Source organism: Rhinolophus sinicus, chromosome 1, assembly GCF_057876585.1.
Source record: "Rhinolophus sinicus isolate RSI-liver-muscle chromosome 1, RSI-T2T, whole genome shotgun sequence".
In the NCBI taxonomy this organism is placed as follows: Eukaryota; Metazoa; Chordata; class Mammalia; order Chiroptera; family Rhinolophidae; genus Rhinolophus; species Rhinolophus sinicus.
In genome coordinates, this window is record NC_142501.1 from 12,470,234 (window position 1) to 12,495,068 (window position 24,835).

General features: G+C 39.2%; 1 protein-coding gene across 50 annotated transcripts in view; it reads left to right on the forward strand.

Moving 5' to 3' along the window:
- The window catches only part of RBFOX2 (RNA binding fox-1 homolog 2), a 258,130-nt gene that overhangs the window by 147,780 nt on the left and 85,515 nt on the right, over positions 1-24,835 (forward strand). The window contains exon 1 of one of the 50 annotated variants that reach the window (XM_074326324.2): positions 12,709-13,239. The exons of 42 other annotated variants lie outside the window; for them this stretch is intronic. In XM_074326324.2, coding sequence (XP_074182425.1) covers positions 13,195-13,239 — 45 coding nt within the window. In that variant the 5' untranslated portion in view covers positions 12,709-13,194. Of the gene's footprint in view, positions 1-12,708; positions 13,240-22,816; positions 23,080-24,835 lie in introns of those variants that run through there. 7 more of the 50 variants (XM_088796805.1, XM_074326322.2, XM_074326318.2 and 4 more) reach the window with 7 other exon arrangements.

Genomic DNA, 24,835 nt, shown 5'->3' on the forward strand with positions numbered 1-24,835 from the left:
TAATTGAAGATTTGCATGCAGTTGTAAGAAATAATACAGAAAGACCCCATGTACCCCCTTTTACTTAGTTTCCTCCAGTGGTAACATTGAGCCAAACTATAGTACAATGTCATCACCAGGACATTGACGGGGATCCTGTATCTTTTTATTGCTTCGTCGTATTCTATGATTTGGATATGCTATAGTTGGTGTAAACATTCACATGTTGAAAGACGTCTGGGTTGTTTCCAGTTTTTGCCCATTATGAATAAAGCTGCTATAAACATTTGTGTATAGATTTTTATGTGAATATTTCTCTGGGATAAATGCCCAGTAGTGCAATTGCTGGATCCTATGGTAATTGCATGTTTACTTTTCTAGGAAACTGCTAAACTCTTTTCTAGAGTGGCTGTACCATTTTACATGCCCACCAGCAATATATGAGTTACTCAGTTTTTCTGTATCCCCACCAGTATTTGACATTGTTGTTTTATTTGTTTATTTTAGCCATTTTGATAGATATGTAGTGGTATCTCATTATAGCTTTGATTTGCATTGTTTTCCCTAATGGCTAATGATGCTAAACATTTTTCCACGTGCTTATTTACTACTGGTATATCCTCTTTGGTGGTGTCAGTGTCTTGCTGATATTCTAATTCAATTGTTTGTTTCTTTGCTGTTGAATTTTGAGAGTTCTTTTTGTAGTCTAGATACTAGCCCTTTCTCGCATATATGGTTTGCAAATATTTTCTTCCACTCTGTAGTTTGTCTTTCCCTTTTTTATCAGGGTCTTTCAGAGAACAAAAGGTTTTAATTTTGATGAAGTCCAATTTATCAGTTTTTCCTTTTATGAACCATGTTTTGGTGTCAAGTCTAAGAGCTCTTTGCCTAACCCTAGGTCCTAAAGATTTTCTTCTATTTTTTTTCCCTAAAAGTGTTACAGTTTTGTGGGGGATGAACATATTGGCTCCCTACTTCTTTTTTTCTAGTATTACTTGGGCAGGGGTGTTGAGTGAGGTACTTGGTTATAGCCTAGTGAGGGTAGAAGTCTAGGGCTCCCCGCTTGGCCCTTGCTGCTGTGGGTGGGAAGGAGGTGGGGTTTGGCTGGATTAGTCTTAAAATTTTCTGTCTTGCTAGGCTGCCCCTTTCCTGTCCTTCCTTGCAGAGAGCAGGCTTTTGTTGGGGCTGTTTTTGTCTGCTCCCATTGGCATTTCCAGGTTCTTTAGCTCCAAGTCTAGTCTCTGTTGGGGAAAAAAGAAAACCCAGGGAACTTACCACACATCCTGAGGTCCTGATCCAGTTTGCTTTCTTCCCTCCTTTAAAAGTCTTCTTATATTTGTTTACCATATCAAATATCCGGGGTTTTAAATTGTACTTAGTGGGAGGAATTGGGGTAAGTGTATGATGTGCTTTTCCTGGAAGCAGAAGTCACTAGTTTTATGTTAATTGATAGTATTTCTGACAAAGAGAAATGTGTGTAAATTAATGTATAAATATAAATGGTCCAAGAGACATAAATGGTGTTTGAAAATGAATTTATATATATAAATGTGAGTTTGAAAATTTATTGTACAAATGTTCCAAGAGAAATAAATGGTACACGTGCTGTTGTCCAAATTGCCTTTCCATGTTAAATTGTTTTAGGAATTAAATTCTAAGAATAATAGATCGCTAAAGGTTTTCAGGAACTAGATATTTATCTAATTATGCCACTTGCATGGAAACTTCATGGTATCTTTTCTGATGTATCTCCCCCAAAGTTTTTCTGTTTGCCTTTGATTGATGGCAAGTTTTAAAAACTTACCCCTAAACCAGAGTTTTAAGAACTTTTCCTCAAAATAAACTGCTTTTCTGGCCATTATTAAAATGCAGCGATCAGTCTGCAGCATACATGCTTCTAGCTGGGTCTCTCTCGTCTCATTTGTGTCCCGAGCATGTCCACTTAGGCTTTAGCCGCCGTTTGGTGACTAGTGTTTGGCGTGTTGTTGCTTATTGTATCAGCAGTTTTCGTGATTTGCCAACATTCATGTTATGGTTTTAAGCTGAAGAACTACACATTGGGAAAGTTAATGCAATTCCACAATTCTTTATCTGAAACCCTTGGGGCCAGATGTCTGTCATAATTTGTAATCTTTTGGTTTTTAGAGGGGAAATGAGGTAACACCTTGTAATATCACTTATTCATATATTTGCTGCTAAATATTTTTGAATATTCACACGAATCATGGTGTTTAGGTCACATTTTATCACCAAATAGTTCCTCTTCCACCACCACAAACTGAAAAAAGCAGTTGGGGTGGGGAATGAAGAAGAAAGAAAGAAACTTAGTTTTCCAAGTTTTGTACACTTTGGAATTACACATAAAAGATTTTGGACTTGTAGAAATAGGGCAGTGAGCAAGCCGAGTTGGAGTAAGGGCCCCCAGTTTTAGCCCTGAACACTCCTCTATTGTTTAACTGCTGAGGTGGTTGGTGCTCTAGGTCTGCATTTGCCGACTGTGATTGTTTCCAGGATGAAAACAAAAGCGGCTATTGGTTTAATCCTGTTATATGCTGCTGATCTTGAAAATCATTGGATTCATATTAGGATTTGGGGTTTAATCCTGTAAGGATCAGACTAACTTTCATCTTATTTATCCTAAATCCCTTTTTATCTTGTTAATTATGCCAAACCAATTTCCCAAGGGCCAAGGTGTGTATTATGTATAGTATATATTCGTTGTTTTTCCAAAGATATCGTTCTCTCTGGAAAAGATCGTTTTTCTCACGAAGAGCCTTAGAGCCATACATACTTCTTCAGAGTAACATTGGTATTGCAAGGATGACATCAGTTCTGTATTCTTGCACCTGAGATTAAAGTAGGTCCTGGCAAGACCTCCTGAGAAGGGAGCTGGTCTTGGATTTCCTGAGAAGGCATATGGCACCTTTCTGCAAGGGGGATGTTATACAAGTTTAGAGGCTCTTAGTAAAAAAATATTAGCTGAATTACTTATAATTGTGACACCGCTCTCTGATAGTGGAACAGAATATCAGTTCTTAACTTTTGACCTTCACATTGAAATTGTGTTGTGTGCCTTAGGAAAAGAAAATGACACGTTTGGTGTTGCATATCTTTGCTTCCTTCCACTTTGCAGAATATAACTGATTTGGACTTTGTGCTCTTTGTTTGTTTGTTTGTTCCCTTCTCTTCCCCTTCCCCTTCCCCTTCCCCTTCCCCTTCCCCTTCCCCTTCCCCTTCCCCTTTCCTTGGTAATTGTCAATGACTGCCTTCTCCAAGCAATCAAAATAATAGATCCTAGCAAACCATGTGTGTGTGTATATACATACATGCACGCGCGCACACACACACACACACACACACACGGTTTGTGTGTGCTTTTAGGTGTGGAAAGTTTTGTAATTGTATCAAAAGTTTTGCTGATTGATTCTGAAATCAGTAAACCTATACCGAATGATCTCTCCTGAGTGCCCATGTAATTGCTACTCTCCCTTCTAATTGTTGAGTGGTTGCTGCTATTATTTTTTTGACTAATAATTGGAGTATCTAATGTAGATTCCTTAAACTGCTAGAACATGATGGTTTTATATTGAGGGGGAAAAAATCCTGACAGACTCTATATTAATCTTTCTATGATTATCTCACTTACCACAATTACTCAAGGATTCCTAAATACAAAAGGTGTATAGTAAACCATTATATTATGAATTAAAATAAAATTGGCTTTAGAACTATTGATATTTTATATTCATCTACCCTTTATTTTTTCCAAATGAAATTGATAGTCTTTTTATGTTTATGCATGTATGTTTATGAATGTGTACTTTGCATATTTACTTAAAAGGAAATTAAGGGACTGTCTTTGCAAAAAAATGAGAGATGTCTTCATTATTGGCAATCCGGTAATGCTGACATTGTGCTTGTGAGAAGTGGAAAGGAGTTGCTACCAGGATCTAATTATATAAATGGGAAAAATTGAGGGTGAAGGAATCACTTTAGGTGACGGAGTGACTGCGTATGCGTGCTTTGCCAGAAGTGAGGAGAGGCAACTTTGATTTCTAATCCTCTTTAGGGGAAGCTCCATATCAGGGCTGCACAGAAACATTCAGTGAAGCAGCTCCTTTATCATAAAGAGAATTTTAATTAAAAAATGTTCTTGCATCGTGAGCAGAGTAAGCGACAGCAGGCTACACTGGGCATTTATCTCCTTCAAACCACATTACCAGTAATTGCTGCATTAAATCAAAGTCAGAAGAGATTACAGGTCTGAATCGAGCAAGGGGCTGGTGCCAACCCAAGGATTCCCGCACTGCTGCATGGCTGCTGGCAGCCCTGCCCCTGTGCCCGGCAGGGATGAGAGTCAGGTGGTGCCTGATGATTCATCTGGAAGGCACAGCATGGTGAACACAATCCAGGGAGAGAGGCAGTTCTGCGTTCAAGACCCCATGGCCTCTCCTTTTGATTAGCTTGTTAAATTTTGAACACAAGGGAATGGTTTCTCATTGTACATGTTACCTGCTTTGCACTTGTGGAGATTTGTTTCGGGATAAAAATCACTTGTATTTCTCTGTTCCTTTACATATTAATAGTCCCTTCTTGGTCAAGCATGGCCTTCTCGCTTGATTAATCCATTCACCAGAAATGTATTGCCCCGTACTAGGTAAGTGTCAAGAGTCACCTCTCCCCCTCCACTGCCTTTCCTCCTTCTAACCCAATTACGTAGCTCTTTACATACTATCTGCTTCCTATTGAGGCCACTTATTCCTCAGGTGGATCTGGCTTCATAAATCAGATAATCCTGAGTTTCCTCTAAATGCCCTTCTGAAATTTTTGGAGATGATGATGATGACAATGGCAGTGACGGTAGTGACAGCTATAATATTAGTTTGGGGCAAAAGTAATTGCAAATTAAAAGGTTAAAAATAATTGCAAAAACCGCAATTGCTTTTGCACCAACCTGATATAATACTTACTGTATGGCCCGCCTATTCATGTGTTGACTGATTCAGTCATCGCCAGCCCTGTGAGATGGGTGTTATTATCTTCTCTTTCCAGATGAAGGAGCTGAGGCAGAGAGATGTTAAATAACTTTTCCAAAGTTACACAGCTAGAAAGTAATGCAGCTACAGCTTAAATCCAGGTGGTCTGACTTCAGAACCCTGAACTCTTAACCGCGCGCTGTGTTGCTATGTGCACCAGTCAGGCATTCTGCTAGGTGTTAGGTAGGCCTTTGAGGAATAAGCCAGGCCATGTAGTCCCTGCCCTCGTGAAGGGGGACAGGCTGAAATTGCTCTGTAACAAGTTGAAAAGGATATACCGTATGTGCAAGTGCTAAGGGGGTATGGACCAGAAATCTAACCTACGCGAAGCAGAAGTAATTTTCAGAAAAACTTGCCTTTTTACTTCTGCTTAAATCTCATACGTAATTTGCCACCATCCCCATAATTCTCCTCATTAGCAGGTTTTCTCTATAATGTTTTAGGACATGCTGGTGACTTTCCCTATCTCCTTTTACCAGTCCACCCCCAACCCCTAAAGAAAATAACTAGCCCTCCGCAAACTCATTGCAGTGAATGGGACAGGAATTCATTTATTTCAGTTTTTTCACAGCTCTATTGAAGTATAATTGATATGCAATAAATTGCACATATGTAAAGCTTATAATTTGATTACATTCTGACATACGTATATACTCACAAAATCATCACCACAGCCAAGATAATGAATATATTAATTATCTCCAGACTTTTCTTCGTGCCTGTGTATAATCCCTCCAACTCTTCCCCTACCCCACACATCTCTATGCAACCAGCAGTCTGCTTTCTGTCACTATAGATGCCTTTGCATTTTCTAGTATTTTATAAAAATGTAAGCATACAATAAATACTCTTTTTTCTTTTTTTTGCCTGGTTTCGTTCACCCAGCATAATTATTTTGAGATTCATCAATGTTATTGCCTGTACCAGTGGTTCGTTTATTTTTATTGCTAAGTAAGTCTATTGTGGATAAACCATTATTTGTTCATCATTTATCTGTTGAAGGACCTTTGGGTTGTTTTCAGTATTAGGCTCTGACAAATAAAGCTGCTATGAGTATTCACGTACAAGTCTTTATGGATATGTGTTTTCATTTCTCTTGACTAAATACTCAGAAGTGGAATAGATGGACCATATCGTAGGTGTCATTTTAACTTTTTAAGATATTGCTCAACTCTTTCCTCATTTTACATTCCCATCAGCAGTATTTGAGACTTTTTGTTCCTCCATAGTCTTTCAACACTGGGTATTATCACTCTTTTTAGTTTTAGTCATTCTAATTGGTATGGTTGTGTTTTTTATTTCCAAATGAGTACTGACATTGAGCATCTTTTCAAGTGCTTATTTACCATCCCTGTATCTTCTTTGATCAAGTGTCCAAATCTTTTGCCCATATTTTTAATTGGATTTTTTTTTTTTTTATGGTTGAACTTGGAGGGTTCTTATATATTCTGTATACAAGTCCTTGATCAGGTATATGCTTTACAAATATTTTCTCTCAGTTACGGCTTGTCTTATTCTCAATAGTGTCTTTTGTAGAGCAGAAGGTTTTAATGAAGTCCCTTTTATTAATTTGTTCTTTTACAATTGTGCTTTTGGTGTCAGATCTTAGAACTCTTTGCCTAATCCAGGGTCACAAAGGTTTACTCCTAAAGTTTTTACAATTCCATGTTTTATATTTTTAGGTCTGTGGTCTACTTTGAGTTAAATGTTGTATATGGTATAGGGTATGGATCTTAGTTCATTTTTATTGCATGGGATACCCAGTTGTTCCAATACCATTTGTTGAGAAGACTATTCTTTCTCCACTGAATTGCCTTTGCACCTGTGGATCTATTTTTGCACTTTCTATTCTGCTCTACTGATCTGTTTTTCTATCATGACACCAATACCCCACTGTCTTACAGGAATGTGACTGTTAAGGGACTAGTCACCTTCAGAAAAGTCATAGTGGGGTATCACAGACCTCGGGTGTAGCATTTGGTTGCAGTACATGCTTAGAGAAAAGATGGCTAGAAGCTTTAAAAACCAATTTTTTAAGAGTGGAATGAGGTGGAGAAATATACTGTGTTCGTGAGCTAGAAAACTTGAGATTCGTAGGATGTTAATTCTCCCCAGACTGATGGTTAGATTCAAGGTAATCCCAATCAAAATCTAAGCAAGATTTTTATAGAAATTAACAAAACAAACAGATTCTAAAATGCATATAGAAATGCCAAGGACCTAGAATCGCCAAAACAACTTTGAAAAAGAATAACCATGACACAGCCAGGGTATTCCTGCAGTAATTGAGACAGTGAGGTATTGGTGTCAAATTGAGGTGTACCTCTTAATGTTATGCAGTGAGAGAGTGTATCCGTCAGGATTTGCTGCGTAACAAACCTCCCCAAAACTTAATGGCTTAAAACAATGTTAATCAGTTATCTGCTCATAATTCTGTGGGTGAGGAATTTGGGTGGTTTTTCTAGTCTGGGTTGGTTGGGCCTGGGTGTTTTAGGATAACCTCACTTTTGTGTCCAGCATTTGTGAAGCTCATTGATTTAGGAGGCTCAACTGAAATAGCTCATGTCTATTCCACTTGGTTTCTCATCCATCCATCATGGTTCTTCCCACAGTAGCCTCAGAATTCCAGAGAGCAGCAAGGGAGGCTGAGCCCCAGTGAACAAGTACACGTTGAGACTCTGCTTGTATCACATTTGCTAATATGTCAGTAGCCAATGTAAGTCTTAAGGCCAAGACCAAATTCAAGGAGTGGAGGAAAACTTCCACCTTTTGATGGAGGGGGTGTGAAGTGTTCTGACCACTTTGTAATCTTCCACAGAGATATTATGAGTTGAGATAAACGTTTCTGTGGAGGGTAAAAGGCTCTAATACGTCAGATAGTGTATGTGCAATCATTTGTAGACATATTTTCCTAACGGTATTAGATTATTGACAATTACTTTCTGCTTTAAAAGTTTATCTTTATTTTTATTCTTACCCTTTATGTACTATCTATCTTTCTGGATTTAAAATGAGTGTCTATTGTCCTGTTATTTATGGATACATTTTACTTCTGAGTAGTATGGATTTGGAATGAAAGAGTAAGGAAAGACACTTCTAGCAAGTATGTTCATTTCTGGCCGTGGAGTTTGCATGCCCTGTGTCTCACTTTAAGTAGAATAATGCAGTTCAGCCGTAGCATGGCTCACGCATACTTCTTTTTGTACAATGTGTTATACAAAGGAGTCTTTCTGTACTTAACTGTGATTTGCTGTTTTCTAGTAGGTATGATTTAAAGCATTTCCATTGGTGTAGAAAAGTCAACAATTCTCATCGTACCTTAGAACCAATAGAACTCATATGAATATTTTTGAAGGAATCAGGAAGAGCTTCGTGGAGCAGATAGCATTTAAGGTCGGCCTTGAAGGGGTTCATTTTAAGATTTGGACATTTTGAAGTGGGTAAGAAAACAGTATGATCAAAGGCACCAAGGCAAAAAACAAAACAAGATAAATTCACCTTAATAGAGGTAATAGTGGGTAGTTGAATGTATCTGTGATTATTTTGTACTTTATTTGCCACTTGAAAGACAAAGAAGTATCCCAAGATAGAAAGTTTTGTTAAAGTTTATCTGCAGGTACCGTGTCTATTTTTCATTCTGATCATGAATTTACCAATTTTGCTGCCATCCTTTTTCTGATATTACTAAAGCAGCTTTCTCTCAAAACTTCTCTTGTCGCCTACTTGCTAAATTCAGTCATGTTTTCTAAATTCTCGTTCCCTTTAACCTGTTTTTCTACTTGACATTGTTATATACTCATCTCTGGTATCCATTTATGAAATACTTTCACAAGTATAAGGGACGCAGGATCGAAGAAAAGTAACAGATGTGCTCTGTGTCCTGGCTTTTGTGAATAGTGCACGATCCTGCTTAAGCTCTTTATCCTTTGTTGCTATTTCTGCCTTTTCGAAGTGAGTATTCCTTAAGGTTCTATTTTCAGCCCTTTGCCTTGTATCTACCTCTCTCTCTCTCTCTCTCTCTCTCTCTCCTTTTCCTCCTCTTTCCCTCCCTCCCTCCCTCCCTCCCTCCCTCCCTCCCTCCCTCCCTCCCTCCCTTTTGCTTCCTTCTCTATTTATCTTTTCTCTTTTGAAGTACAATACAGAGCTGATGGTCAGTAAATGTTGTGGAGGGGTACGTGTGGGGAAAGAATCTGAAGCACGCTGTGGCCCTGGCTGCTCCCCCCTCACTCCTTTTGGATCTTTATTTCTAACCCTGACTGCTCTCTTCTGGGGCTCAGGCCCCGTTAGAGATTTCCTATTGGATGTCCTGCTATAACTTGAAACCCATTCCCCGCCTTCCGGTTGTTCCCCTTTCCATTCTTCCTGCAGCCACCAGAACATTTTCACAAAATGCTTCTCTCCCTCTCCGACCATCTTTAAAGATAAGGTCTAAAGTACATAGCTTGATGTCCTCGGCCCTCCACAGTGATTCCATCCTACTTTTCTTGCCATTTCCCACTATTCACCCCCAGTCAAGTGGACGGGTCACACCGATCCCTAAGTAAGTCTTGCATATTTCTAACTACATATCTTACCTGCATATGGATCTTTATTTCCCCCATTTCCTCCATCCTCATCTCTCTCTCTCTCTCTCTCTCTCTCTCTCTCTCTCTCTCTCTCTCTCTCTCTCAAGCACTATCTCTCTTTGAACTTCTGTATTATCCCAGTACCCAGTACTCTTTGGAACCTTCCAAAATTATTGCTACTGAAGCCAGTGTTATACATTAGAGCGGAGATCTTTGCTGAAACATTCTACCCTGAGGCCTAATGAGTATCTTTGAACACCCTTGGTAGGATTGTGGCACAGGCAGAACAAAAGGAAAGGGCGAGAAGAAAACAAGAATGAACGGTAGAGAAGAGAAGACCCTCACATACGCTCTGGTTACCCAGTACCGAGTAAGGCTTGAGGTCGCTGGCCTTGTAGATGGTGCAGATTGCGCTGCAGTGTTACCCGCCCTGCCCTCCAGCCTCATGTGTTACGTTGTCTCCTTCATCCTTAGCAACGCTTAGATTTCGTAAGTCTCAGGCAAGTTTCTAGATATCTAGCTCTAAACGTCATTGGTCTAGTTCTCTCTGATATCATTACATTCTGTTTAACAGACACGTTCTAAGTGTGCCAGGTGTTGAAACGTATGTCCTGCGTGTCTCTGCTAATGAGATATATAGTCATGTCTATGAAAGGCCATTTTCTGTATTCGTGTTTCTAATTGATGAGAACACAAAAACTTTCATACTATAAAAGCGTTCATAATATTGCGTAGTGTGTACCTTTTCAAATGGTATAAATTGGCATTGTCAGCAAATAACTCAGAACTTTTTGTGGAGAACCAGTCTTTTATTGCTGGAATTTTTGAGTAAATATGATAGTATTTAAAATTTAAAGGAAACACCCAGTCTGTTCTGAGGGAGGGAATCACTTAGTAATTTCTGAGTTGAGAATGTTACAGTAACAGGTGGGTAAAAAAGCAAAAAATACAGGGAGTTATAATCCAAATATTGAATTATTTTGCCATTTTTCTGAAAGGCTATTGGAACTAGAGCTGGGGACAGTTTGGGCCGAATCTAGATAAGATATAGATATGATTGAGATTGTTTCTGATCTATGTGCTCCAGGCTTAAATGAAAGGTTATAGCCAGCTATCATGTCAAGTAAAGCAAAAGTAATGATAGAAATTAGAGACAGAGAGTATTACTAATTTTCACAGTACTTGTAATCAAAATAAAATTTGTTCTGATTCCCTTAAACGTATAAAAGGAAATTATCAGAGCAATAAATGCTAATTTAAATGCATCGGAACAAATAAGAAGTTTATCTCTAACATAATAAATGAAAACCAACTCCCTCCCTACCATCCCACCCCCTAGAGGTGTTGGTTTTGTCTTAACGTCTATAATATTTGTGTGTGTATATAAATATATATATACTGTATATAATATATATATGTCATAAATTGGTATGTGTGTCAACCAATAAGTTATATGTGTGTGCATAAATATATAACACATATAACATATATGACAAAGCTTATAAACATATGTAATTTTTTTTATTAACATACAGATACATATGTGCATTTACAAATATGAAATTAACAGTCTACACATTATCCAACAGCATAATCAGTCACATCTTTTCACCTTGATGTATAGATCTAGCCTCCAGAGGACTTTAAAGCTTCAGAAATGGACTAGGCCCTCAATAACTTTTCCTGGGACCACTTTCAGGTTTAGATTGAATCAGTTGTTAACTCGTAAAGTTTCAGTTTATCAGCCGTAGTTCATTATCACAGCCCTCTGTAGAGAAGTTACTTGCAATAGTCCATTTTGTGCTGTAGCGTCATTTTGCCTTTTGGTTTTACCTGTGTGCTTGTCTGTTTCTCCCATAAACTGTAGAGTCCTTGATAACAGGGCTGTCTGTTCATTTCTCTGTGCTCAGCACAATACCTTATGTGTGTAAATGTTTTTTTAATTAGACTGCACTGATTTCTCACATAGACTCACTACTGCTAATCTGAAGATAATCTAGTACATTATAGTGGTTCTCCTAACCTCTTAGAACTGATCGAAAGTAAATGTTTAACCAAGAGACTGTCTTAGTTGTACTAAGGCCATTTTGACTCTTAAAAACCAATTACTTCAGAACAATCCTAAAATAAATTGCAATGACCATAAAAGGAGAAAAATCACACCAGTGGGGGGCATGGTAATACGTGTATTCTCACGAATGCCTCATCACAGTTGCATTGAATCCTCACAGTTTAATCTTACTAAAACATGTTATAATACTACTAGCTCTCCAAGATTAGGGAGAGCGTAGCCCCCAAAACTAATTTAGAATTGTTCATCATTTTGAACTTTTGAATGTTTGCCCCAAGTAGGGGATTTCTTAGGAGCAATAGTTATAAATGGTGTGTCTCTTACTAAGCATTTATTTTCTCTTTCTTCTCCCTCTGTGTCCTGTTTTCTAAGAACTGCTTAGCAGTTCCCTGGTTTTCAGATGGGCCGTTGAGGCTCTGAAATCCAACTCTTTAACCTGCCGTGCTTTGTCAGGCTGACTTAACACCTGTCCATATTTGTTAGCGTTTTTAATATCTGTTATAGAAATATGTGCGCACATGTGTGTTTGTATATAATGGCAGGGCGGGCATAGCAGCTTCCTAAAACGAGAAAAGCAACTGGCTTTTCTGACAAGACCTTTCCACCCCCACCTTTTTGTAGGCAGCCGGAGTTAATCCTTTCATGTTTGATTGGAACAGCTGAGAGAGTATCTTGCATATCTGAAGGTCTCCAGTGGACTCATGTTGCCTCCGAGTTGGGGCCACCTTCCTCATTTTTAGTGCTGAGCCTGTCAGCTGTCCTGGCCTCTGTTAAAGCAGAGTGCAGGAGGTGTTAAGTGATACACAAACATACAGTATCATGAAAGGGGATCCCTTTTCTGCGTGTAGCAGAGCAGTGTGACTTCTTTTTTCTCCCATTCCTTTCCACAGCAGAAGGGTTTTACACAGTTAATCCTAGCACCTGTCTCTGCCGGAGACATTGAGAAGGGAGTGTGTGTGTGTGTGTGTGTGTGTGTGTACGTGTGTACGTGTGTACGCGCGTGCGCACGGTCCTGCCCAAGAAGGAATAGAGAAATAATACCAGTCCCATCTGCCTTTCCATGTCCTGGATTGGGAGTGTTCCCTCTGACGCATTTAAATCCTGGAACGTATATATCATTTTGGCTCCTGGATACCTCATGCTTCCTACCGTTTTTGCGTGCCGCTTTAAGGAGCCCGTGTTCCTTTTCCTGGCTGTCATTCTCTGCCTCTTGAGTTTCTGGTGGAGTTGTCAGGAAAACCAACAGTAACAGCAAATCTCTAGTGTCGTTTTCGGTGTATAACTCGTAACTCAGTTGAAGCTTTTTGTTTTTTCCTGAACATTTCTTCTGTGTAGTGTTGAATTTTATTGGGGTTGCAGCCCGGGCTGAACCGAGGTCCAGCTTCGCCATCTGAGCCAGCATACGTCTCTACGTAGACTGCAAGTCAGCTAAGTGTCTTCTGGTGCTACCTAGTCCTTTGGGACAGGACAGCCAGATCAAACAAGACAAGAGCTTAGACACTTTTTGTACTGTCTTTACCTGAAGATTTTTTTCCCCTTTGCTATGTATGGTGTGTATTGTATGGATTATCAATATCCTGTTGTCCAGGTAAGCTCAGGGTTATAACTTGTTTTCTAGATACTGTTTGTTTGATGTGAAAGTTTTATGGTGGGATGAAAGGCTTCTAAACTTTCTGTCTTTTGACCTGGTACCATTCAGGGCGTAGACGTCCCAAAGGTTTTTGCTGATTTGCTGTAACAGGAGGTTTGAGTTTTATGTCATATTGAAGGCTGGGCAGGGGTGGTTGCTTTCAACTCCAGAAGTTCTGACACTTCAGAGAGAAGCCCGTGTGTGTATGTGTGTGTGTGTGTGTGTGTTTTAAACAGAGTGGGCTTGACATTATAAATAACATAAAGCCACCATAATATAGTCAACTTTAGGCTTCGTTTTGAATAGATGAGAAGCACAGATGGCAGTTGCCAAATGTCGTCGCTGTATTTTTCAGAAAGATAATATACAGTAGAGGACACGCTCCACGCTTAACATTTTATTTTAGACTATTTTGTGATGGGATTAGTGACATCTTAGTTATTAACTTGCTAAAATCTAGAATCACAAAATTTTAGGCCATTATCGAGCATATTCCTGCGTATCTGTTGGCCTTTAAATTAATAGCAGTAGCATGAATGACGGTGACGTTACGAGTCCTGAGTTCTGGTTCAAGCTGTAGTTTAGCCGTGTTTGTACTCACGTAGCTACTTTTTCCTTGACTTCACTTTCCTTGTCTATGACATGAAGGGTTTGGAGTAGGCGATCTTTTATTTGTCATGGATTCTTGGAAATATTAACGGTGCTGAAAGCCTAGAATAGGAACATAAAAACACTTTCCAGTTAACACAATTAATTCTGAATTATAGATATTACTTGGGTTCTCAGTTTGTTTTAGTTTACTGGTGTTTTCATGGCATTTAATTATTTTTTTCTTTGGCCATTTCTGTAATAATTAGCACCTAAGTTTTAGGTTGGATAGAAATACAGAGGGTTAAAGGAAGTGACTAACCAGTACATCTTCTTAGGTATTTTGGGCCTAAAGGCTAAACCAGGCTATTTTTAATTGGACCTGCTGGGGAAGCTCTCCAGAGTAAACAGCTCTCATTCAAGTCTTAAGCTATCGGTATTGAAGTCATATGGGAGGGATGTGGTTATATTTCTTTAACTAGATTCTAACCCAGTCGTCTATATACTATATGTTTTATATTAACTGTATAACAGTTTCAATTTTTTTGAGCTATTCAAATTAAGACTATATTATATTTACTACAATGAGGTTTTGATATGTTTGTGGATCTCATATATCTATGGACCATTTCTCCACTGGCATAAAATAATAGGGCAGCTTAAGGCTGGGAGTGTCATGAGACTAGAGTAGAAGCCAAGCTTCTACTCTCTAGTTCTAAAGTGAATATTGATGTGCTTTCGAAGAGAAACATCTGTGAACAAATTTCTGAGACCCAACTAGCAAAGTAAGGAACTTGTACAGGTAAAACTGCCTGAGGAAAAACACTGAAAAAAATAGGTGTTTCCAAAGAAAATGGAAATATTGGAAATACATGAAAAAATAAATTATATATAAATGAGTTTTTTGAAAATTGGCCACTCCCCCCAAAAAACAAAAGTTGTGGGGTGGATTGAAGAGTTCCTGTTTAGGAATTATGGCGTTTTTGATAAGGTCTTTTGCAGTAATATTTTATTAATTTATAATAAAATGAATTTGCCACCCCAGATCTTTTTGGTCATTAACATTTAGTACTGGTAAATGTAGTGTTCAGGATTTAAAACAACACTTCCTTGGCTTTGCTCCATTTAGTAGGTTGATTCTATCTGAAATTAAGGTAACTTAGAAATGCAAGTAATGGGATGTTAAAATTTAAGAGGATACTCTCTTAAATTTTAAGAGTATCAGGGAAATTAATGGGATTGAAAAAACAATTTCAAGTTGAAAAATCCAAAACTATTTTATAATCTTATTTCTTAGTTCTGTTAAGGTAACAGTTTTCTTTCAATGCATTTATAAGTGGGTAACAGATTGTTATTTGCTACGCAAACTCTTAACTAATATTATAAAATTTTCTTTTTAGCTTTTGTTATTTTCTTATACTTAGATAAGTCAAAGCTCCTCTTTGCATAATACTTGTGGTTCTGTACCAGTGCAATTGGAAATTATTGAGGACATGATTGAATAGTATTTTTTTTTGATTAAATGTTTTGCACCTATTTTAAGTACAGTTGACCCATGAACAACATGAGTTTGAAAGGTGCAGGTTTACTTATACACAAATTTTTTTCAGTTAATACAATCGGCCCTTTGTATCTATCTGTGGGTTTCGTAGTTATGGGTTTAACCGACCCCAGATGGAAAGCAGTATTTCCGCATTTCCAATTGTGGATTTCCCACCTGCAGATCAAAATACTGTTTACTATGCGCCCTGGGTTGAATCCTCTGATGTGAAGGGCACACTGTAGAGTCGAAAGTTACACACGGATTTGTGGGGTGGGCATGGCACATGCCCCTAACCCCCGCGTTGTTCAAGGGTCAGCTGTATTTCTAGAATTGCTAGTGTTGAGATAATGAAACAAAGTGAGTCTCTTCAACATAAGGCAATAAAATATTTTAGGTACTTGACCTTTCGTTGCTCTTATTGTTAGTAAAATCATGCCTGTCTTAAGAGTTGTGCAATTGAAATTGGTTATTTTATTAGTTATAATTTCTGCAAAACCAAATCTGGGCCAAATCAGTTTAAAATACAGGCAGAGTAAGTAGATAGGAGCTTGCTGTATATAATTTAGAAGACAATGAGTATAGTCTCCCTGCCCAGAAAAAAATCTATTTGAGTAAACTGTTCCTGAAATTATTCTTTTTGTATTAAAAATGTACAGCCTCTCTGACCGAATGGTTAAAATATAACTTGTTAGGATGGCTACTGTAAAAAACACATACAGAAAATAAGCGTTAGTGAGGACGTAAAGAAATTAGAACCCTTTTGCCCTGTTGATGGGAATGTAAAATGGTACAGCTGCTGTACAAAACAGGATGATGGTTTCTCATAAAATTAAAAATAGAATTATCATATGACCCAGCAGTTCTACTTCTGGGTATGTACCCAGAAGAATTGAAAGCAGGGTCTTGAAGAGATATTTGCACAGCCATGTTCATAGCCGCACTATTCACAATAGCCAAAAGGTAGGTACAGCAACCCCAGTGTCCATCAGTGGGGTATGGTATAGACCAAAGTGTCCATATGGTATATACACACAATGGAATATTACTCAGACTTAAAAAGGAAGGAAATTCTAAGTAAGCTGCAGCACGGAAGAACCGTGAGGATATTATGCTACGTGGCGTAAGCCAGCCACAAAAAAGAAATACTGGATGGTTCCATTTATATGCGGTCCCTAGAATAGTCAGAATCAGAGACAGAAAGGAGAATGGTGGTTTCCAAGGGCTCTGGGGACAAGAAGAATGGGGCGTTCTTGTTTCATGGGTACAGAGTTCCATATTTAATAACCACTGAACTGTGTACTTGAAAATGGCTAAGATGGTAAATTATGTTATTTGTATTTTACCACAATAAAGCAAATTGGGGGGAAATGTAACTTGTTGTCAGTTAGGGGTTCGTCTATTCCCAGTTTTTCCTGAGGCCATTTTACTTCACCTATCACCCACTGAACACATTGGCACTGATGAGCATGTTGAGATAAGTGGGGCAGTTGGAAGAAGAAGAAGCAGGGTCTTGCATTATTGGGAATGTACCCGTATCTGAGTGTCCTGACTTGAGGGTTTGGGACAGCCACGTACCGCTTAAGGATGTTAGGCACCTGAAAGATAGAGAGAAGAAAGTTCCTAGGACAGCCTTTGCCCAGCCTGCGCTGGGCTCTGCAGAATGCCCGAGGGTGAGTTAGTCCCTAGCTCTCTACTTCTCTGTGGGCAGATGGCCTTGATGGAGAAGGAGATAGTCTTTAATTTCTCATTTGAGCGTGTTTTTTGAGTACCTGTGTGCCAGGCACAGGGATTTAGTGGTGAAAAAGACAGAATCCCCAGTAATTTAGTAATAGACACAGCATATTTTAACATCAGAGAAACAGCACGCTTCAGTTTTCACTGGTTAGGCGGTGTTATTTCCTTAATAATCTGGTTAGTGATAAATTTATTTACATCCCATTCCTTTTTAATAGTTGTCTAAGAACCTTTTTCCTTAGTCTCTCACAGAATACAGAGACTGTGTACATATCTGATTTCAATCGTATTATATGAGTAGTTATCTAGAGTTTGGGATATTTTAAAGATATGCGTATGTTACCCAAATCCAGATAATAATTGATGAAGTGATATTTTCTAACTTCTCTGTTCTCACTGGTGTCTTAGTGCTATGTTATCTGTGGTCTTGTTCTAAAGGCTTGAATTTGGAGGACAAGAAATAAATATGAGGGTTATTTGGTTTTTAGAAGCATATAAGGTCTAGAGAGCAGTTGATTTCAAATTCTGCTCTCAGCTTATTTTCCAGAATGGGTTCTATATAAGTGAACCCTGCCTAAACTAGAGAAAAGAAGCTAGGAAATTAATAGTTAGCTATAATTTGGCTTCATTTATGTTAAAGGGAATGTGGAGGTCAAAGGATATTAAAGTGGCATTGTGTTAGAGGTGCTTCTGAGAAGGTATTTAATATCTATTAGGTGTAAATTGCTATTTACACTTAGTTGGGGTTATTGTGTGAGGGCATGCTGTGAAAAGCTTTTATACCAACACGTTTTTATTACTGCAGGAAATACCATCCTTTTAAAGTTGCTTTTCACTTGGGTGTCAGAGGCAGCAGGGAAAGGATGAGAAAAACCTGCCTTCTAGTCAGGGACTCTTGGCTCTGCTTTTATAGCACAGCTGCTGTGTGGGTGGAAGGTAGAGAAGTTGAGTCACATCTCTGTAAAATTGTGAAGAGCCAGAGCACCGAAAGCTGCGACTTTTTTAAATCAATGAGTATTATTTTGTCTAGAACCTGAATTCTTATAATAAAATCGAAAATAAGGCCTTTCTCCCACTCTCCCTTTTTATACATCTTCCTCAGAGCTTCACATTTCTAAGGTACTGAAGTGAATTTATAATTTTGAAGCTATTTCCAACTACTGTTTTGAAAGAAAAGAATGCTTTGATAATATTTTGATAACCACATAAGTACTCTTTATTCTTAGGTACCCATAGATGGATAAATAAATGGCTACTGATAGAAGTCAAGGCGTTATTGTTTGGTTTCAACAAACATTTATTTACCTAATACGTATTCGGGCCCTGGGTTAGGGACTGGAGACGTAAGAAACACACAATTCCTCCCCTCAGATTGCTCAGTCTAGTCATAGTTACACAGAAACAATAACCCCAACAATTCTGAACCATGGGTTAGGCGCTGAGGCACAGATCGGATAAGGGGTACTTTCCCCAGATGTGGGAGCAGGTAGGGTCAGGAAAGGCTTCTGAAGCAGTGGATCCCTGAAGGGAGCCTTGAAGGATGAACTAACCAGATAGAAGCGGAAGAACAGAAAACAGAAAAGAACAGAAACTCGGTGTTGTTGAGGCGCTAACTGCCTGTTGTTCAGTGTGGTGGGGTAGGGGCAGAGAAGAGCGGGGTGGGGCGGGAGCAGTGACTGACAGGAGCGCCGGAGCCAGAAGCCAGATCATGAGATGCCTACCTGAGTTAGGATCTCCCCCCCTTTTAGACTCTGGGGAATAGTTGAGGATTCTAATCAGGAAAGTAGCATGATGAGATTTGCATTTAGGAAGATCACTCTGGCAGTAGCGAGAAGTTTGGATGGGAAGAGTGGTCTACTGGCGGCAGAGAGACAATTCCCTCATCTCTAAAAAGGAGATTAAAATAGCTCTTCAAGAGGATGAAGTGAGCTAATATACAAATAGTTGCTTCACAGGAAGCCACCACAAAGTAAATTCTCAAGAAATGTAGCTCTTTACTGGTCATGAAATGGAACCATTCACCAAGAAAACAGACATGGTAGAATGAGTACTGGAATCCAAGCCTTTGTTCATTGCTGGTTTTCCCCAGTGCCTAGAACAATGCCTGGCATGTAGTAGGCACTCTGGCATTTGTTAAATGACTTAATGATTCAGTTTTGAGAATTTAGTTTTGGACTTTTAAATCAGAGAAATTTGTAGGATATCTAAATGGAGTTGACCATCATCTGGCAGTTGATCTGACATTCAGGAGAGGTGTCTGGACCAGACCTAGCCATGTGGGCATCCTTAGGGTAAATGGGTGGTACATAAGCGATGGGGTGAGTCACATCACCTAGAACAAGCGTGTTCAGCAATGTTGAATTTTTTTGAGGTTTGTACCCTTTTGAGAACCTGATGAATCCTGTGGACCCCCTTTGCACAGGAATGCACATAAGAAAACAAATTTCCACCGGGGTGCCTGTGTGAGGAGCTGTACACCTGGGGTTAAGAATCTGTGGTATGCAGTCAAAAGAGGTCGGAGGATGGCACCTCACGCAATACCAACATTTAAAGGGTGGACAGAGGGAGAAAAGTAAGATGGGGAAAGCGAGTGAACACCGAAAGGGGAAAATCAGGAAAGACTGGTATCGTTTGAAGCTGAGAATGAGGCTTTCCTAGAGGGAATGCCAAATGCCAGATAAATCAAAGAAGATAGAAAATGTCCACTGCATTTGGCCATGGGAGGTCTTTGGTGACTTCGGTAGGATAAATTTCCATTGAGTGGTGTCAGGGGAAAGGAATCTGGGGATTGCATGAAACACTGAGGAAGCAATGAAGAAACTGAGACAACTAGGAGAAGTTCCTTCATTTGTTTAACAAATAATTTATTGAGTACCTACCATACACCAGGCACTGTGCTGGAAGCTCGGGATTGATCCATGAAGGTGGGTGTCGTCTCCTTCCTTAGCTGACATTCTTATTGTGTATTTGCCTGTCCGCCTCCCCGACCCACACCTCCCACCAGAAAATGCCCTGAAGTGAGTTTCTCCTCGGTGCACGACCGGGTACATCAAGCTACCGGGGACGCCTGTTGTTCAGCTGAGTCAGATCCAGGCTGCTCACTCCAGGCTCCTCTCTCTCTTGGGCACCAGGGAGCAAGTTGTCCTCTATAACGCCAGCTTTTAAAGTCTGGGACACACTTCAAAATAGCCTTGAGTGTGTCCACTGCTCACTATGATCCTGTTACTCAGTGAGTTTATAGGAATCATTTTAGTATTTATTTTACTTGAGCTCATCATCACTATGGTAATGAGACTTTTATAAGCTTATTATTTGCAGTAGAAAATGTTGGTCCTAAATGTAGAAAAGAGGCGTGAATACCAGGCCTAAGGAAACCTTTATGCGAGTCCTGGTCTAGTCTTACTGTATGTGGGGATCTCTCTGTTGCCTTTTTATTAAAAAAACAAAAACAAAACAAAACCAAAAAAAACTCTTCTTGGGGCCTTGTTGTCATTTTATATGTGTGGAGGCTGCCATCACACACAAGCTTCAAGATAGCTGCTGCTGTCATAAGGGTATTTGGGGGGTTGGGGGGCAGAGTCTGTCATCTTGGAACTCCAGGGTTTTTGCCCCTTTCACTGTAGTGGACCATGGATTCAAAGAATGGTATACAAGGATTAAGTCTCAGGTTTATTCCTTATATTAGAACTTAAAATGTAAAACATTTTCCCATAAATATGATTGAGATTTTTCCAAAAGTACACTGGGTCACCCCTGCTTCCAGTGAAACTCACCTACCTCTTTTCTGTTTACTCACTTTGTCTTTTAAAAACTTGACTGCATTTTATCTCCTTCTGATTGGATTTTCAGTTGCAAATTCAGAGAATGCAGTATATGCTATCTTCCTGATCATTTCTAAAAATGTAAATAAGAACAAGCCTAGTACTGAGCTATCTCTTTTCTTATAATTTTTTTCTTTTATTTAAAGATCCCATTCTTTGGTACATGTTTTTTATATATATATTATGGATTATAGAAAAGGTGTACAGATATCTGTAAAATGCCACAAATATCGTCTGACTTATTGTACATACTTAGTAAATAGCTGTGATTGTGCCACTTTCTCCAGGTTCTACAGATTGTTTGGTAGTTCCTGTATTCTGTTCAGAATTGTCAAAATGATTATTAATTTGGGTGGGAGCATGATGATATTGTATCGGTAATGTGCCAACCAACATTATTTTACACTAGATTTTTAAAAGCCTGGTAATACATTTTGCCAAACAATTTTTATAGAGATAGCAAAAAACTATGTATGCTCAATGTGATTTGTGATTTTTAATTTTGATTTGTGTTTATTTTAAAAACAGGAAGCTTAAAATTTGGGAATTAATCTCTTTTGGGTTATCTGTAAGAGATTATAAACATAATAAATACAGCATAACTGAAATACATAACAAAATCCTTTAGGATCTTATTAGAATACTAAAAATTTAGATATTCTTTATGAGATATGATAAACATCATAAACTCATCAAACATTTACACATTGTTCTTTTTAAATATTTAATAATACAAAGTAGGGAGATTGTAAAATTTATATTCAGAGGTTAGGACTTTTCCAAGATTACTTACTTGTAAAGGGCCCAGTTAGGGCTTAGATGAGGACTTCCGGACTAAATCACGTCTTTCATGTTTTCTTCCATTATGTCCTTTTAATAAAAGAACTTTAATGAAACTCTTATGTTCACTAAACATTCTCCCAAACCATATATATGTGTGTGTGTGTGTGTGTGTGTGTGTGTGTATGTATGTATATGTATATCTGTATGTATATATGTGTATATATATAGTAACTATTATTTATAATAATGACACAGATGTCCAGTGTATATATAAGAAAAGGTTTATTTTTTTCAAAGGAGGCAGAAATACAGAAGGCTGGGGAACACAAAGGGTGAAGTCTCAGTTAACCAGAATTTTTAATCAAGCGCGAAGCCTTAAGCAGTCAAATTTGTATCCACCTTTGTATCCACCTTAAGTTTCTTAAACAGTCATGTTTGTAGACACCTTTTTCAGAATCCCCACGTTTTTTTACAGTAGAAAAAATAAGTGCTTTAATTACCTTCCTCCTCTCGTTAGTCCTTTGCACTCATTAGACTGCTTTAGGACAAGCCGATTCTTGCATGTCCCCATTCCTTGAAAACCTTTCCAGTCAATGGTCATTCGACAGCTTTTCACAATTTTCATTAAATCCACTACATCTATAAACTGTACATCAGTGGAAATATTTTTTAAAAAATATTTTTTTTCATTTCTTACTTATCAGATATTCATGGGTAGAATATTTTAAATCTGTATTAAGTATGGTAAGCTTCTCCAAATGCTTCCAGCGCTATATAATTAATACCACCATCGCAGATACTCACTCCTTAAAAATATGCCTGCACATGGCGCCTGCCCCGCCCTCTTGCGCTCCCTCCTTCCCTCCTCCCTACACACACACACACAGCCACTCACTCACATACACGCGTGCGCAAAGCACACACACACCACACTGCCATTCTCCAGCAGGCCTGTTTCTGGAGTTGGGAGATGTCAGCCTGCTGGGAGGGGCTGGGAGGAGGAAGAGGTGGGGCTCTACTCTGATTAATTACCTTAGGCATTCAGGGGTGGGGCTTCCTTCAGCCATCTGCCTGAGATATGGGAGGGAGCTGGAGAAAGAAGGAGGGGGAGAGACTGCCAGAGAGGAAGAGAAAAGAAAGGAAGAAACACTAGAAAGAAAAAGGAAGGAAGACGGGATAAAGGGAGACCAATTGCCCACCCTTACATAGCTGGCTTGGGGGGGGAGGGGGGTGGAAAAAGGCCGTGGAGGGGGTGCCCCAGCTCGACTGCTCGGGGGTGTTCATCATCTGTTCGTTTGGTTTATGGAGAAAAAGAAAATGGTAACTCAGGTAAGATTTGCGTTTCCTCCGTGTGTTGCTTTTCCCGTTTGGGGATCTAAATAAAGATAATGGCGGTGGGATAGAGTAAGCAGAGTTTTAATTATTACTGTCTTCTTAGAAAAGGCCAAATTTATTGTTATCAGCTGAAAAGTCTGTGTGTGTGCTGTGAGTTAGAGAGGGAGAGAGGTGTATCCGTACCCTTTTTTCTCCTCCCCCCCCCCCCCCCAGCTCCATAGCCGATTCCTGTTTCCTGTACTTTGCAGCTGTAGCTCAGGAAAGACCCTGTGGGGATTTGTCTACCTCTTTGTCTTGGTTCTGAGAAGAGGGAGGGAGAGAGAGAGACTGCAGAGGTAGGAAGAGATTCTTGTAGACTGCCAGAAAGAGGGGAGAGAGGTTGACTTCCTTTTAAGAATTGCAGAAGAATGTGTTACAGGGAAATCTGATTCCTGATTCACTTCGGTTTCTCAGTATTGGCTATAGACTTGCAGTTTTGCTGCCTTCGTTCTAAATGGCTTATTAAAAATGAAGACTAGGAAAATATGTTTCATTTTCATGGCTTTGTTACTGGCAAAGAATGTTCTGAATGGGAACCTTAGGCGCATTCAGGTGTAGCAGAGGCAGGTAGAGAGCCCTCCCTGACAGGAGAACAGATCTGAATGTATAGATGACAATCACAGGGGCATTAAAAGGCATTTGAAGGAGAGGGAGTGGGGAATGGAAGGTCTCTCTCCCTCCCCATCTCTCTGGCTGTCTTTGGTTACGCCAGGCAATGTCTCATCTGCATTTTAGCAAGTCATCCCTGGCAAATGGAAAGGTGAATGAATGCTCTGCCATGATTTCCCCTGGCAGTGCTTTTTTTCTTGTTGGCACCCTTGTGTGTGTTCCTTTACCCTTTTCGCTTTATATATAGGGTGAGAAGGAATGGCGAGGCTGTGATTGATCAATGAGAAATCATTTGCATTGTAGAACACTCATGTCGTTTAGTCTCAGATTTAGGATCATTTTCACTCCAGGCTTTTATCCTCTGTAGGGAAATTTCATCACTGGACAGTGCTTTCCTTTTAAGGAGCTTGCCCTTTTTTTGTATTCTCTCTTGTCTTTGCCTCTTCAAGTCACCACCGGAGGGCGAGAGAGTCAGCTAGCCATCCGGATGGAGGCATCGGTTTAGGAGCTGGAACCCGGTTCCGTTAAATGTTATATAATGCCCCGCAGTGTTATTTGGAAGGAGGGAAAGCGTTAGGGAAATTTTCCCAGCGTGACTTAGAGAAAAGGGAGCTTTCAAAAAATATCTCTTTCCAGAGTAATTCTTCACCAGACCTGAGTTTGGAGATTATCAAGTAACCCCTCCCTCTTTTGGAAAGTGGAGACACCCTTGAAATATTTTCTTTTCCACTTCTTATCCCTTCATTGTCAGCCTAATTAACTCTTTTGAAATATTGCTTTACTTTTTAAAAATTTCCCTAAGAGAGAAAACCTATTTCTTTATTCTCTTTGTTGTTTGGGAGATGATACTTCTTAACCTTGGAGCCCTCATTCAATTTTCATTAACTGGCAATATTAGAGGGTATTAGCTCTCTTCTTTCTCAGCTATTACTGAAGGCTTATCACTGACTTGACTTTTCACTGTATGAATTTTTAAATCAGTGAAAAAGTTATCTAAACTAGGACTTTTTATAATCAGGTTTATCATGGCCTCTTGGAACATGTCCCCTTACTTTCCAGAGGAGCTAGTTAAGCATGTGTAAGCGCAAGTTAGAACATACAT